Here is a 16,125-nt window from a genome sequence, read left to right as displayed (position 1 = left end):
GCTCTTGAGGCCTTCATGGAAGCCATCTTCTTCTACACATGTGGTAATTCATTGCAAGTAGTTAAGCTAAAATGAGTCGAGTACACACAAACACAGTGAAAAAAATGAGCTAATCATACCCTTTGATACTCGGCTGTTTCTTTGGCTTTCTTCCTCAATTCATTCTTTGTCAAGGTTGTTTTTTTCCCCTCCTTGGTTTGCTGAAAGTAACAATAAGGGTTTGCACAATCTCACACTTAAAAAATCATCGAAAACAACATTTAGGTTATACAATTACCTGAGTTTCAGAACCCTCCCTGTTGTTTAGCTTCCTCCTTTTATTAAAGGCAGAACTTTTCTACTTTGGTGGCAGATGCCGATGGCATGTCTTCATATTGTGACCTAGGACCCCACAATTGCCACACTTTAGTGATTTCTGTACTCTTCCTAGTTTAGTACCAGATCCCTGAGCTTTCTCTAAAAAGTCTTTAATCCTCACAGTTTTTGGTCGGGCCGGCTGTCTTGTATATTGGGGAGGTAACATTGCTGGTCCTTCACCTCTTAACCAAAGATCCATACCATTAACAGGCATTATGAGGTTGCTGTATATTGCCATATAGGTCTTCTTGAGGTAGCATTCAGCAACGTAATCATCTGGGTCCTCCCTCTTCTGGAAAATAGCCGAGACTGCATGTTTGCAAGGAATTCCCGACAAGTCCCACCTTCGACAAGAGCATGTCCTTAGATTCAGATCCACAGTATTCTTAGAGCCACCAAAGTTCTCAACTTCAGCTTGGTGACCTCCATTGAAGGTAGAAATACAGTCTGTAGCGGCCTTCAACTTATTCTTTTCAAGTGTTTTCCTTGCTTTGGGGCAAATGTTGCCATGGTAAGCTTGCATTTTTGCCCTTCTAAGCTGAATCCTTGTCATTAGCTTCACTCAGATTTCTTCAAACATGGACAGAGGTGGCTTACCCCTAGCGTCTCTTATCCATCCATTAAAACTCTCGCACAAGTTATTGATTAGAATGTCACACTGCTGTGCAGTGTTAAAGAAAGCCCTGCACCAATGTTTTGGGGGCCTTTCAGGTTCTGCAAAACAGTTAGCAAGTTGTACATGCATGTCCATTTGCAAGCATAATTAGCTATAATGAGCCACGCTCATGGTACCACCGGGGGTACCAACGCCCACCATATGAGTGACTGACGTAAAGACAGTTAGCCGGGTTACCGCCTGAGCCCCGGATCAACCCCAAAGCACCGCCGACGCGCGGCCACGCGCCGTGTCAAGATGGCGTCAGAAGCTACTGAAACTGGGAACTGAAGCACCATCAGTCCCACATCGAAAACAAGGAGAAGATCATCCTCTTCCTCACCTATAAAAGGTCCTCTCCTCTCTCCTCATTTATTACGCATTCAATACTTACCTACTGTTACTTTGTCAACATAAATACATTGGCTAACTTAGGCATCGGAGAGTTGAAGACCGCCCGGCGCGGTCTCCCTCTGACGCCCGTTGTATTTTATTTGACAGATAACGGGAACCATTCACAACAAAGGTATCGATCCGCTTGCCGGATCAGCGTTAACTAAGGTCCAGCTACCGCTAGACTTTTAGACATTAACATTGGCGCCGTCTGTGGGAATCCTTGAACAGAAGGTCATCCCATCACAGTTACCATGACTAACGGTAGCGGGGGAAATATCGGGGAGCAGGCAGACCAGTCCGCCGTTCCCCAACCCGCCCGCCCAGCGGTAAGCATCAACCGCGCACTATTCAACACCCCGGTCAACCCAGGCGGTGAAACAAATCCAAGCAGCAGCCGTCCCCCAGGTCAGGACCTCACCGCCTTGTATGAATTGGCACTGGCGGACCTCCACAAAGCAAACAGAGAACGCGAGCAGGAACGCAAGGAGAAGGCGGAGGCCCAAAACCAAGTAGCCACGCTGATGACACGTTTCGACGAACTAAGGCGAACGCTGGACGCAAACGCCAACCCTGCACGAAATGAGCAGTCACACAGCACCAGACACAGCCGGCCTACCGCTGGTATAGGACCCATCGTGCAAATGCAGGTACCGCTAAGCCCACCTGAGCTGGCAGGAATGGGACCACCCCCTATCCCACACCTGCCGGAGCAGGAGGCGGAGTCATCACTGCGCACCCACCACTCGAGGACTAGAACAAGGACTGAGGGTAATCTACCCATTCCCGGTCGGGGGTTCGATCCGCGGAACGCCCGAGCGGGCCCCGCGGGCGACGCAACCACCCAAATTTTGGAGAGGATGCAGCAGTTAGAACGGAGATTAATCCTGGCGGAGGCAGGCACCCCGGCGCCAGCCCCAAACCCACTCTTCGCGTCCAGGCCAGGCCCATTCACCGCCACAATTTTGCAAGCCGTCAGACCAGCGTTTGCAAAGACCCCAAAAATGTCACATTACAGCGGTAAGACCGATCCCTTCGTCCACATGGACACGTTCAAGAAGGTCACCAACAACAAGGGATTTGATGACGCCACCCTGTGCCACTTGTTCAGCGAAACGCTGGATAGTGAGGCAATGAGTTGGTTTTTCGAGTGTCCGCCAGGGTCCATCGACTCATTCCACGCATTATCTCATGCTTTCCTCTCTCGATTCATCTTGTTGTCCGCCGGTCATCACAACACGAGCCAGTTGTTTGGCGTCAGACAGGGAGGGGACGAATCATTGAAGGCATTCGTCACAAGATGGCGAGCGGCAGCATCTCAGTGCCGCGATCTCGATAAAACAATGGCTTCGGCGGCTTTCAAGCAGGGACTCCTCAAGGGACCATTCCTATATCACCTCAACTACAATCATCCAAATGCGGCGTATGATCACCTTATGAGTGAGGCGGTCATTCATGCCCAGGCAGAGTTTATCACATATGGAGAAACCCCACCGCCACCAGCAACACCAACAAAGTCATCTCAACCCTCCTCCAGCCATCAAGAGACCGCCAGCAAAGCCCCACTGCACCGCCAGCTGACAAGAAGAGGGAGTGGCAGCAGGGCGGTTACCAAAGCAAGAGGCAGAAAGACAACCACTACAAGGGCAACCGCCAATCCCAGGGGGACAATCGCAACAAGCAGACGGAATCCTCTCAGCGGTATGCAGTGTTCACCGTCCTCACAGCCTCGTACGAGGAAATTTACAATCAGTGCAAGGATCAGATACCACCGCCACCCTCGCCGAGATTCCCCAAAAAGGGTAAACCAAGAAACACCGGCATGTGGTGCAAGTACCACGAGGACAGCGGTCACAATACCAACAGTTGCAACGCTCTCAAAACAACCATTGAGACCCTATACCGGGACGGCAAGATGGATCAATTCAAGGTGCGCCAACCGCCACCTGTGATTGCCAACATTGAGCCACTGGGCCGCATCAACACCATCGACGGCGGGGCTCCAATCACCAACATGTCTCACAGGCAACGACCCACCCTTGGAATATCGAACACCTTCGGTATTATTACAAGTAGTCATGCCGCTACCCAAGAGCATCTTGACTTAGCTAAATTTTTGTTCAATATTTAGCTAAGGGAAGCTACCCAACGGGTACTACCCCTCTTTTGTAAACGCTGATCAGTCAGCTATCAATGAAACGAGGAATTATTCAAACCATTGTTACCAAGTCTAGCACTGAGGGCAACTGGCAACGCCAGGAATCGTCAGCGGACCACGTCCGCTACGAGGTGCACTTGGACCAATTTTAATTCCTTTAATGTTTCATTGCTTGGCAAAAGAAAAATCTCTACGTCAAAACTCTAGCGGTACAAACACATCATGACAAACGTCAAACTCTGAAATTTCATTTCAGGGCTGGGACTCCCCACCCAAAATAGTTCATTATTACAGTGTAAAAAAAAAAAAAACCCTATGGAAGTCTCAACTGGCTTCAGCGGTTGTCTTCGGCTTCTCCGGCTTCAACTGGCGGCGGCACGACCGATCGGCTCGCCTGATCGGACCCTCGAGCTGTCGGACTGGGAGTCTCCATTGTACCATCCGCCCGGGTGTGTGCCTCCAGAAATCCGGCACGTGACACCTCCGACGGGGTCTGCTGGGGAGTCTGCTGGGACCTTTCCGGCGGATGGGAGCCACTTTCCCCGCTGCCCGAATGGGTACCTGCCGCAGTGGGAGGCACGACTTCTGTCTCCGGCGGGACACCCTCGACCACCGGCACGTCGGGCTGTGACGCCTTTACAAAGTCAATGGCGCCCTTCCGCGTCAACATGTCTATATTTGCCCGGGCCCCAGACTTCGCCGCTTCGGTCAATGTCTTTTTATACTCCGCCGACATCTTGAACGCTTCAACGGCGGCGGCTGCAGAAGAACTCTGTTCATCTTTCAGGCGGTTGACCTCCCCGTCCAGCCGCTGCATCTCACCCAGTCTGGCGGCAGACTCCCGCTGCACAATGATGAGCTTCTTATCTTTAGCGGCTATCCGCTCCTGCAGCAATGCGATCTCCTGCTCCAACTGGGAGACGCGTTCATTCCTCTCCAGGTCCCGCCTTATGGCCGCATTAAGCTTGCCGCGGGCGTCCGCATAGTCACACTCCGCCTTGGCCAGCCCCTGCTCGGCCTCCGCCAATCTCTCCTTGGCCTCCGCCAGCTCCCTCTGGAGACCTCCGATCTCCCCCTGAGCTCTTCCTCAATCCGGGGCTGCTTAGACGCCGCCTCGAACATACCATGTAACCCCGCAGATATTTGACCAAACGCCGAGCTGAAGGGCGATTGGTCAATGGCCGTCGGGCGCGATATGCCCGCCAGACCCCCGAACCCCAGCCGCTCGCACAAATGGAAAAGGAACGCCCGCTCCCCTTCTGTCATGAATGGCGCGTACTCGGCAAAGGAGTCCAGATCACTGACGGCTGCTGCCTCCCCCTCCGCCACTGCACCCTTCGACGCAGCTTCTCGAGCCTTCTTTTGTTGGCGGACTCCGATCACCACCTCTTCTTCCTCTTCCTCGACGGGGGAGTCAGGCTGCCGGCGTTTTCTCTCCAACGCCCGTTGTGTCCCAGCAGCGGTCCTCGTCACCCGCACCGGCGGCTCACCCCGGGACTCGGTGGCAGTCACCGTCGGCTGCACCGTCTTCTTTTGAGGACCGCGCCGGGTGGTAGGCATCCGCTCCCGCGGCCTTGTACCAACATTCCCCCTCTCCCCGCCACCCACTTGAGTGTCCGCCTGCACTACCGGCAGGCCATCCTCACCCAGGTGGGAGTGGTGCGGCATCGGCAGCTCCACCGCAACCTCAGACTGGCTCAGCACCAGCGTCTCCGGGTTCACCACCGTCTGCTGGGCCGCCAACCCCTCGGCATACATAGCCTCCAGAAAATTTTCTATCTCGGCGCGATCCATTGCTTTTTCGAAAGCGTCGCGACTGGATTTGTTACCGGGCGGGGTTTCTGAAAAGAAAAACACAAACACCCGTCAGTCCGGATCACTAAAAAAAAAAAAAAAAAAAAAAAAAAAAAAAAAAAAAAATGAGGTGTGGCGGAATGGCTCTCACCAACAGAGCGAGTTAGCCCCAGGTCGACCAGCAATTCCCAACCGGTCAGAAGACGGAAGTCAAGCAAATTGCGGTTCCGCCAGCAGCCGCGGATCCTCGCCACGCGACACTCCTCTTCGCGCGTCAGAATATACCTTAGTCCCGCTGCACAAACACAATAATCATTAGCAAAAACCGCAGGTTTGCAAAAGTTTGAAACCGCCAGTTAGTTTTAGCGGAAACCAGTTGCCAACCTCGGATGGGCTGGAATTCCGACTTAGTCTTAAACGTCGGCCCCTCCACATTCGACCTAGTATGGTACTCCCAGCCGTCTGTGGCGACGCAGAAGGTCCCCCGCCAGTAGGACATTGAGTCCCTTAAGTTCTCAATCAACTTGGGCGCTCCCTGGCGGCGGCTTAGGTTCACGCACCCTCTGCAACCTCGGCGCTTCACATACACTAGCTCGTAGAAGTGAAGCACTTCCGCCACGGTAGGCCCCTCGCACCCCGACAAGCGCCACAGGGAGTTCATCGCCAACAGCAACCGCCACATGTTGGGACAGATCTGCCCAAAGGCAAGCCCAAACTCGCACACAAGAATTTGGAGATTGGGCACTAGCGGGAATGTCACTCCTTGGCGGAATATGGCCTCGTGCACGGCAGCACATCCCGCTGGGAGCATCGAGGCCTTCTCATCCGCTGTCGGGGGGCGCAGCTTCACCGAGCCCGGCAACCGGAACGTCCGCTTCATCCGGTTAACAGCGGCGGCATCCATCCGCCCACCTGCCTCGTCGACGGCGGTGCCATCTGAGAGGTACCACGCCGACTCGACATTTTGGCCCGGCGCTTCCCCTTCGCCAGCGGAGCCGCTAGCAGCGCTATTGCTCGCCAAGCGCTCGTCACGCCTAGCCAACTCACCCGCCCTAGAGCTCTCTGGACGCGAGCCACGATCCATAGCTATTTCCCAGGGGATGGTCCGAAGTGGCTCAACTTCAAGCGGTTCTGGCAGTGAGGTTCCTGCATGGGCAGACGGACGCAACGAGTCAATAAAGGTCATATCCGCCACGCTGAACGACACGTCAGACCCGGAATCCTCACTGCTCGAAATATCTATGACGTTGGCCATCCCAAACCCTAAAACCCACATCAGTTAGCACAAATACAGATCTAACCTACTCTCACATCAGATACAGCCAAAGATGCCAAGAACAACTACCCACAAAAATACCAAAACAAAAACAACCGCACGCTCAACCCAGATTAGACCGTCTAGCAAAACCCAAAACCCCAACTTTCTGTCAAACACCATAACCTCCCTCAAATCTCTCCCTACACCCTCCGAAAACAGCACAGAGGCAATATCATACCATTAACAGAAATACCAAAACCCAGAAACCACCATTACAGATTCAATGAAACAGGAAGAGGATCCGAAATACCAACCTCACGTCGAAGACTTTGGAGTGCAGTTCGGCTTCACTAACAGTGTTCGTCCTCTCCAGTCCGACTACTCCACGCAGGCCCGGAGATCTCCTTCGCAATTCGCAGGCGAACAAGGTTCGAAGCAGACAACTCAGATTTGAAGATTTTCCAGAAATGTCGAAACTCGCTCAGTTCCCCCCTTTTTATGTCAACATCAAGTAATCCTGAGCCGTCCGCTACAAAACTACATCACGTACCAACCGTACACGTGTCCCACGTCTTCATTAACTCCCTGGATTAACCGAGGCGTCGCCTCGGTTACGAGATCCATCATTACTCGCATTAATGACGAGAAGACGGCTAGGCTTAGGAGGCAAGCCTCCAGACGCTAACCCTCTCAGGGTTAGCCACGTGTCCACCGTCATCATTCTTTGGCTTCCAAGGGAAGTCACCACCTGACAAGTAAACCCCCCAACCATGGCAAGTCTCCGCTGAGCGAAACCCCGCCAGCGGATCCTCACTTGTCATCTCCCAAGTGACGGAGTCTCCGCTGAGCGAAACTCCGCCAGCGGATCCTCACTTGTCATCTCCCAAGTGACGGAGTCTCCGCTGAGCGAAACCCCGCCAGCGGATCCTCACTTGTCATCTCCCAAGTGACGGAGTCTCCGCTGAGCGAAACTCCGCCAGCGGATCCTCACTTGTCATCTCCCAAGTGACGGAGTCTCCGCTGAGCGAAACCCCGCCAGCGGATCCTCACTTGTCATCTCCCAAGTGACGGAGTCTCCGCTGAGCGAAACCCCGCCAGCGGATCCTCACTTGTCATCTCCCAAGTGACGGAGTCTCCGCTGAGCGAAACTCCGCCAGCGGATCCTCACTTGTCATCTCCCAAGTGACGGAGTCTCCGCTGAGCGAAACCCCGCCAGCGGATCCTCACTTGTCATCTCCCAAGTGACGGAGTCTCCGCTGAGCGAAACCCCGCCAGCGGATCCTCACTTGTCATCTCCCAAGTGACGGAGTCTCCGCTGAGCGAAACCCCGCCAGCGGATCCTCACTTGCATCTCCCAAGTGACGGAGTCTCCGCTGAGCGAAACCCCGCCAGCGGATCCTCACTTGTCATCTTCCAAGTGACGGAGTCTCCGCTGAGCGAAACCCCGCCGGCGGAGCTTCTCTCCTCATTTGGTAAACGGGGCGTCCTCCGCTACACAGCGCACCGCTGGCTGACCCCATTTCTCATCTGACAAGCTGCGTACTTTATTCAGCGCAACACCGCTCAATAAAATACCAAGCACGTCTACTTGACGCTGCCTCCTGCTACATCTAGCGGGGGACTTCCGCCAGCGGCGGATCCCGAGGCCACGCCTCTCTGACAACGCCGCCACGCGGAGTTACGGTCAGAATGTCCCTACGGGACACGGGGACTAGTCAACAGTCTACGACAGCCCTGATCAGGTACGTTGACCCCCGTCACCTGGGTGCTAAGATTGGGCTCGCAACCCAACACCCTCTGCTCCGTGCAGCGCTGCTCCGTGCAGCTCCCCCTCAACAAACAATAACAGCGACCATCCGGAGGTCCATCTTAGCCGGGGAGTGGGGGACTCCCTGGGGGGCCTAGCAGGGGCCCACCCGAAAGGGCACAAAGCGTTTGCTCAGTAAATCCATGGTTGACAACGCACTGACGCTAATTATGCTTCTGCAAAGTCTAGCGGGAGAAACGCTTCAAACCGCCGATCAACTCCCCAACCAAGATTGCCCTCCTTGACTGGGGATTTGGGGGACTTGTACATGCATGTCCATTTGCAAGCATAATTAGCTATAATGAGCCACGCTCATGGTACCACCGGGGGTACCAACGCCCACCATATGAGTGACTGACGTAAAGACAGTTAGCCGGGTTACCGCCTGAGCCCCGGATCAACCCCAAAGCACCGCCGACGCGCGGCCACGCGCCGTGTCAAGATGGCGTCAGAAGCTACTGAAACTGGGAACTGAAGCACCATCAGTCCCACATCGAAAACAAGGAGAAGATCATCCTCTTCCTCACCTATAAAAGGTCCTCTCCTCTCTCCTCATTTATTACGCATTCAATACTTACCTACTGTTACTTTGTCAACATAAATACATTGGCTAACTTAGGCATCGGAGAGTTGAAGACCGCCCGGCGCGGTCTCCCTCTGACGCCCGTTGTATTTTATTTGACAGATAACGGGAACCATTCACAACAAAGGTATCGATCCGCCTGCCGGATCAGCGTTAACTAAGGTCCAGCTACCGCTAGACTTTTAGACATTAACACAAGTCATTGTGTCAATAAACATTCATGCATACATAAGCTGAATACAAATAAGAAGCCAAAACTACATATACCTTTCATCCAATCATATGCCTTCTCATTCAACTGTTTCATATCTTCCATGTCTTTTAAATAGAACGGCATTGTGGTTGCTTTAGCACACTTCCACATCTGGTCCTTCATCTGTTTCCCCGGAAATAACTTTGTGAAGTTAGTCCACATATGTCTCGCACAGAATCTGATATGTGCTAAGGGGACCACGTCATCAAAAGCAGGCATCAATCCCTTCTGTTTGTCACTTATAAATGTCCACCCGGCTCCACCATCATTGATATCCAAATCTTTTCCCAATAACTGCAGAAACCAAATCCACAAATCTTTAGTCTCATTCTCCACCATTGCATATGCTATGACCCATGTGGTTTTGTTGGCATCGATCCCAACGACTGTCAAGAGTTGCCCTCCAAAAGCACTCTTTAGATGAGCACCATCTAATCCTATAACAGCCCTACAACCTGCCTTGAATCCATTCTTAAGGGCCCCCAGACATATGTACATTCTCTTGAAAATGGGCTGGCTGCTTGAGTGTGAGAAATCACACTTGATATCTATCGTGGTTGCTGGGTCAACCCACTACAGCTCTTTGCCAAAGTCTGCCAGCCTTGCAAATTGTTCCCTAATAGAGCCCTCCAATTCCAACAAAGCTGCCCTTTTAGCCCAATAGGCCATTTGCTTTGATACCCTTGCCTTGATCTTCGTAGACATGGTCTGGGCAAGAGAACCTACATATCAAACACACCAAACATAATTGAAGTAAGTTTGGTACACAATTAAACCATTACAATTCAAATTCAAAAACAAGTATATATTCACCTGTGTTCCAGTTTTCATTAAGCTGAATCTTGTCCTTGAATTTTGCAGTCAAGTATCTAGACCTTACCATTGTGTTGTTCCACTTTCTTGTGCACTTGTGCTCACTTTCATATGTCTTGATCATGAGTGTGTTCTCATGTTGCATTTTTGATGCATAAAGCTCGAAGGGGCAGTCATCCTCCTTGCATATCACTCTTAATCTTTGCTTGTCATTTTTGAGGTACACGTATTCCCAGCCACCTTGAATTGCTTTCTCCCTCAATGCAGCTCTTAATATCCTTACATTAGCAAATATCATCCCTTTGCAGAACTCAGGTTTCTTCATGTCTGTGTTCGGGTTAAATTCTGGGAATTCATCTTCAGGCTCCCCATCAGAGTTTACGGCAGGTCCCATTCTCTCTTCATCCGAATCCACATTAGCAAACATGTCCTCATTGTCCTCCAAATCAGCATATGCATCTATGCTCCCCAATATAGATCCTTGACTGCTTGTTCCTACACCATCTTCAGTTTGCTTTCCACCATCTGCTCCTTGACTTCCTTCCATACCCTCTACATCATCATCATCATCATCATCATCATCATAAGGGTCATAATCTTCATCATCCACCTCAGGGTTGTAATCATTATCATTATTCCCATCAGATCCATCATCTTCTTCATCCTCTTCATTATCTTCAAACCCTTGTCCACCATAATTTTGCATGAAATCTAGGATGTTTATATCGTGCAGATCATCAAAGTCGATACCGCTAGAGTTTTGGTTGCTCCTTTCATCAACCTTTTCTTTACCCTTGTCATTTGGACCAATACTAGCAGCCTTCATCTGTTGAAATGGCACAATATCCTGGACTTCTCTTATAACTATCCCAGTGTTTCTCTTTGCTATTTTTCTTGGGCTATCTGGCAGTTCCTCTATAACTACCCCACCAGATTTTGCTTGGCTAAAAAAGATGTCCTCTATTTCATACACTTCATCCAAGCTGTCCCCATACACACCATGCAGCTCCATATGATCTAAATACAGTAACACCAACCTAATTGAAGGTACACAGCAACACATTGTTATGGCATCCAGATCAGTACTTAGCTTCGTCAATGCTTCATCCTCGGAACCAATCCTATACCAATAATCTATTCTCTGCCCTTCATATGTTGGATCCAATTGCCTCACCATATTGTCTATCTCTACGAGGGACATCTTGTCCTTATCCACATAGTAAAAAAAATTCACATTTCCTCCCACATACTTGTTATCCCTTATACAACCTCCGTGAAACACCATTATTGTAAAATAATCCGGCTGCCCTGCAAAAAAGTCAAGGAGCAAAACAATTTTGCTTCAAACATCCCTTTACAAAAGCATTACACCAACTAGTAAGCACCATAAAAGTCTACAACGTAATCACCATAAAGTGTACAACAATCAATTTCCTCTGCAAAGGTCCCTTTACAGAAAAAAAAAAAAAAGAAAAAAAAAGAAACACAAGCTAACCAACCATTGTATCGCCATAAACTCTACAACAACCAAAGTTAACAGAATAAAGCCAAAACAGTCATCCTCCTTTGCATATTAGGTCCCATTAGGACCACAACACAGAAAGTAATGTCAAATTTGAAAGCACATGGCAGACCAACCCTATTTCTTTACTACCACCTTGCACATGGCGTCAAACTTATTTATTTATCTGTCCCCAACTGAGAGCACATACAATTTAGCAATTTCAAAAGCATGAAACCATATGAACAAGGAAACACCTGAAGCTATATTTTCAAAGCCCTAAACCCAAAATCGAAAAAACCTTACCCATAACCCAAATTTTTTATGGAAACCGTAGATCCCAAACTCGTGAAAGCTTAAATACCTTCCCCCCATTCACATAAACCCGTGAAGCTTCGAAACCCTAAAAAAGAACTCACCATAATCGGGAACCTCATCTACTTCGATATCGGCTCCCCTTGGAATCCATAGGTCAAGGTCGTTGCCTACCATGTGGCCACGTCTTCAATCGAAGCTTCGATTCGAAACTTCGACTCAAATGGAAGAGGATTCAGCTTTGGGTTTCCAGGTTTCGTGCTTCTGAGTTTGAGAGATTTAGGATTCTAGGGTTCTTCGCTGCGAGATTGGAAACGGGAATCAGATTTGCGCTTCACAGAACCCCTATTACGGTGTCCCAATTTGGGATGACGGTTTCTATTAGGGTTCTAATTTTGGGTTCTTCAGCGATTGAAAACGGCGTTCTGAGGAATTAGGCTACTCGAGTGGGAAAGGAAGGGAGATATATGAGAGGGGTACTTTGGGAATTTTGCATGTGGGAAGGTCCCACAAATCTGACATCTCAGACGGCAATGTTCCACGTCAGCAACCTAAACAGTGGAAATTGACGGAATTATGAGGAAATGGCTCAATTTGATCAAATTGGAGAGTTTGAGGACTTTTCTGATTAAATTAGAAGTACAGGGACTAAACTGACGAACCCCTAAAAGCACAGGGTAGTAAACAAAATTTTTTCCTATATATAATATATATATAGGCCCAATCACAGGCGGACGTCTGCACTATGGCTAAAGTGCGGACGTCGACGTTGCAGCAGTTTTTAGGCAGCGACGGCGGCGCAGGGCTTGCAGGACGGAGGCCAGAGGAATTCCAGACCGCTTCTGGGTAGCAATCGTGGTTGAAGGTTCTGGGCAGTGATCAAGGTTGAAGGTTCTGGGCAGCGAACTCACCTGCAACTGCAAGGTTCTGGGGTGGATGTCTGCACTGTCGCTAAAGTACGGACATTGATGCTTCTGCAGCAATCAGGCTGTGGCGGAGTGAATCTTGTTGGTCCAAGATGCCTCCGGCCTCCCTTCTGCAAGCCGCGCACCGCCGTCGACGCCTGGAAGCTGCTGCTACGTCGACGTCCTCACTTTAACGACAGTGCGGACGTCCGCCTGTGATCGGGCCTATACATATATATATATATATATATATATATATATATGATTAAGAGAAAAGAGATTCGGGAGAATACAGTACACACACAAAGCTAATCAGACAACTATGACAGTTCTCTGAATGAAAAACTTGCTGCTGTGTAGTAGCCTGATGTTTGAATTTCTGATTGACCCCATTCAGACAATTGTTATTGTTAACGTTAGAGTCCGCAGGGGTCCCTAGTTAGCTTTAGAGAGAGAGAGAGAGCGACACAAGCAAAGTATAGTGGTTCGTCTCCGCCTTAGTAGGAGACTACGTCCACTTAAATATTGTACTATGTGTGTTTGGGCCTTGCGGCCCAAGGGGAGTACAAAGTGTGTAATGGAGAGTGATGTTTATGTGGGAGGAGAGTTCCTTTTATAGGTGAAGGAAGCCATCTCCTTTACATTTTCTTAGATGTGGGATGTAGAAATCACTATTCTAGTCTAGAAAGCACGTTTGTGAAGGCAACTTTGCAAGGCCGGGAAGGTGGCTTCCCGGCAACGTATTTGCCACTTCCGGATACCGTAGCATAGCTTGAACATAGGGCTATGAGATGCATGTCTCGGTTAGGCCTCACCATGGCTTGTGGGTGTCCCAAAGAGGGTGTTACTTATGCTTGGTGATGTAGCAAAGTAGCTTGCTAGTAGAGGTATCTACAAGTTCCCGAAGTCCCCAAGTAAGAGGAGCTTCTTGGTTGGGGAGTTATAAACATGAAGTCATCAAGCATAAGTAATCGGGCGGCACCGAGCCCCTACAAGTCCCCGAACTCCGTAAGCAAGAAGGGACTCGCTAACCTGCACAACAAAGACAAAAATACGCATATGTAGAATGCTCGTTGCCTTAGGCAACAAATGTGAGTTGCACTAATATGCGTTGGCATATACGAATGTATGAGGAGCGTGATACATGTGAATGGTGCCGAGTACGATCAGTTATGACGTAGAATCTCGAGAAAGCATATAGTTGTGTGAGCAAACGGGTTGCATATGATAAATGCGTGATGCACGCAAGAAAACGAACGAGGTCAAGTTTGACGAGGTTACGCTCGGTGTAAGTTGCATGAGTACCATGAAGGCAAGCGTTTGTACTTCGTGAATGATGAATACGCGAACGCTTGTGTTTGTTTGGTTGTCGCTTGTATTAATGGAACGCGAAAAGAATTCGATTTGTCGCAATTGGTAAACGACAAATGGTAGAAATATTCAATGTTCCATTAACGTGTACTGTGTCGAGGAGACATGAGTGTAAAGCTTGGGAATGCCGGAAGGCAAGAACGTGGAAGCTCGGGGATGCTGGGAAGGTGTGAGCGGGAAGCTCGGGTGTGTCGGGGAAGCGTGAGCGGAAAGCTCGGGGGTACCGGGAAGGCTTGAGTGGAAAGCTTGGGGGTACCGAGAAGGCTTGAGCGGAAAGCTCGGGGGTACCGAGAAGGCGTGAGCGGATAGCTCGATGGTGCCGGGAAGGCATGAGTGGGAAGCTCGTGGGTTGCCGAGAAGGTATGAGCGGGAAGCTCGATGGTGCTGAGAAGGCATGAGCGGGAAGCTCGGGGTTGCCGAGAAGTCATGAGCGATAAGCTCGATGGTGCCGGGAAGGCATGAGCCGGAAGCTCGTGGGTTGTCGAGAAGGCATGAGCGGGAAGCTCATGAGAGGAAGCTCGGTGGTGCCGGAAAGACATGAGCGGGAAGCTCGTGAGCGGAAGCTCGGTAGTGCCGGAAAGGCGTGAGTGGAAGCTCGGGGTGCCGGAGAGGCGTGAGTGGAAGCTCGGGGTGCCACGAAGGCGTGAGTGGTAAGCTCGTGAGCGGAAGCTCGAGGTTGCCGCGAAGGCATGAGCGAAAGCTAGTGGTTTCCGTGAAAGCGTGAGCGGAATCTCGTGGTTGCCGCGAAGGCATGAGCGGAATCTCGTGAGCAGAAAGCTCGGTGGTGCCACGAAGGCGTGAGCGGAAGTCCCGGGTTACCGCGCAGGTGCGAGCAGGAAGCTTGGGAGTCTCGGGAAGGCGTGAGCGGAAACTCAAACCCATCCTATTTATTAAACAGGTTACCCGTTTCCAACCCGCTTAACCCATTTAATAAATAGGTCATGTCATGTTAGACAAAATGATCATTTAAGGGTTAACAATGCGACCCATTTAACTAAAAAAATGCACAAATTGATTAAATTCACTAAAAACTCCACAAGACGAAGAATATAAATAATTATATATAATTCATAAATAATTAAATCCAATTATTATAAAGCAAAATATTTCAAATGGTCTAATCCTATGATCAGATATCCCAACATCCAAAATTTTAAGAAGAAATATAACATAATCGGATTAAACGGGTTCACTTCGTGTTGGCGAGTTCACCCGTGGCCAACCCATTTATTAAATGGGTCATGACGGGTTAACCCACGGCCAACCCGCTTTTTAATCGTGTGGGTTCAACCAGCTTTTTAATCGTGTGGGTTCAACCCGCTTTATTTCGTGCGGGTTTCGAGTCGTGTTATCGGGTCGTGTCAGAATTGGCAGCCTTACATAAGAGATTAGCATCTGCCCCGAAAATTTTCCTACTGGAAAATGATCGGATATATATTGGAAGTTTTGGTACCATCTGTGTAATCATATACAGGGTTCATACGTTACTCCAATTGTGTCCACGTATATCACGCGCATCATAAAGGAAATCGTATGCAAGTCCAGTGAAAGAATTATAAGTGGGGGATCGATGTCTTCGTTTCATTAGTTCTTTTCGATGTCTTCGTTTCATTAGTTCTTTTTGGAAAAGAATCAATCAGAGTCCATATAGAACTTAAACAATCCGTGGATTAAGTAAATCCATGGATTATAAAAACTCAAATAAAATTTTTTAAATCTGAATTGAATACACCCCTAGTCATATTCAGTGATCGAGTCTTACTTTATTCAAAAATTTGCTACCCCTTTTGACCGCAATTAGAAAAAGAAGAAGTTGGTGACTTATCGTCGTTTCATTAGTTTTTTTTAGAAGACTTTGTTTTGATTAGTTCCGAGATGCCTTACAAGGCCAGACATAGAGATACGTGCGCATTTTCTATCCATCCATGACCCATTAAAAATGTAAACCGCAATAATGTTTAA

At 49.5% G+C, this 16,125-nt stretch overlaps 1 protein-coding gene across 1 annotated transcript; it reads right to left on the bottom strand.

Moving 5' to 3' along the window:
* Positions 1-486: 486 nt before the first annotated feature.
* LOC112202415 lies at positions 487-9,756 on the bottom strand. The gene is made up of 2 exons (XM_024343429.2): positions 9,273-9,756; positions 487-1,071 (listed from the first exon to the last, which is right to left on the bottom strand). Exons 1-2 carry the CDS (start codon positions 9,754-9,756, stop codon positions 920-922), a joined length of 636 nt encoding a protein of 211 aa, XP_024199197.1. The 3' UTR covers positions 487-919.
* Positions 9,757-16,125: the final 6,369 nt, after the last annotated feature.

Source organism: Rosa chinensis, chromosome 1 (genome assembly GCF_002994745.2).
Source record: "Rosa chinensis cultivar Old Blush chromosome 1, RchiOBHm-V2, whole genome shotgun sequence".
In the NCBI taxonomy this organism is placed as follows: domain Eukaryota; kingdom Viridiplantae; phylum Streptophyta; class Magnoliopsida; order Rosales; family Rosaceae; genus Rosa; species Rosa chinensis.
Note: the sequence above shows the minus strand (reverse complement) of the source record. Positions and strands in the feature narration are given on the sequence as shown.

What these genes read in the sequence shown, in the direction of transcription:
- LOC112202415 (XM_024343429.2), bottom strand. Translation starts at nt 9,756, where the DNA reads ATGTACATATGTCTGGGGGCCCTTAAGAATGGATTCAAGGCAGGTTGT. An exon ending in GGCATATGATTGGATGAAAG is followed by an intron (nt 1,072 to 9,272) that starts GTATATGTAGTT and finishes ACTGTTTTGCAG; the next exon opens with AACCTGAAAGGCCCCCAAAA.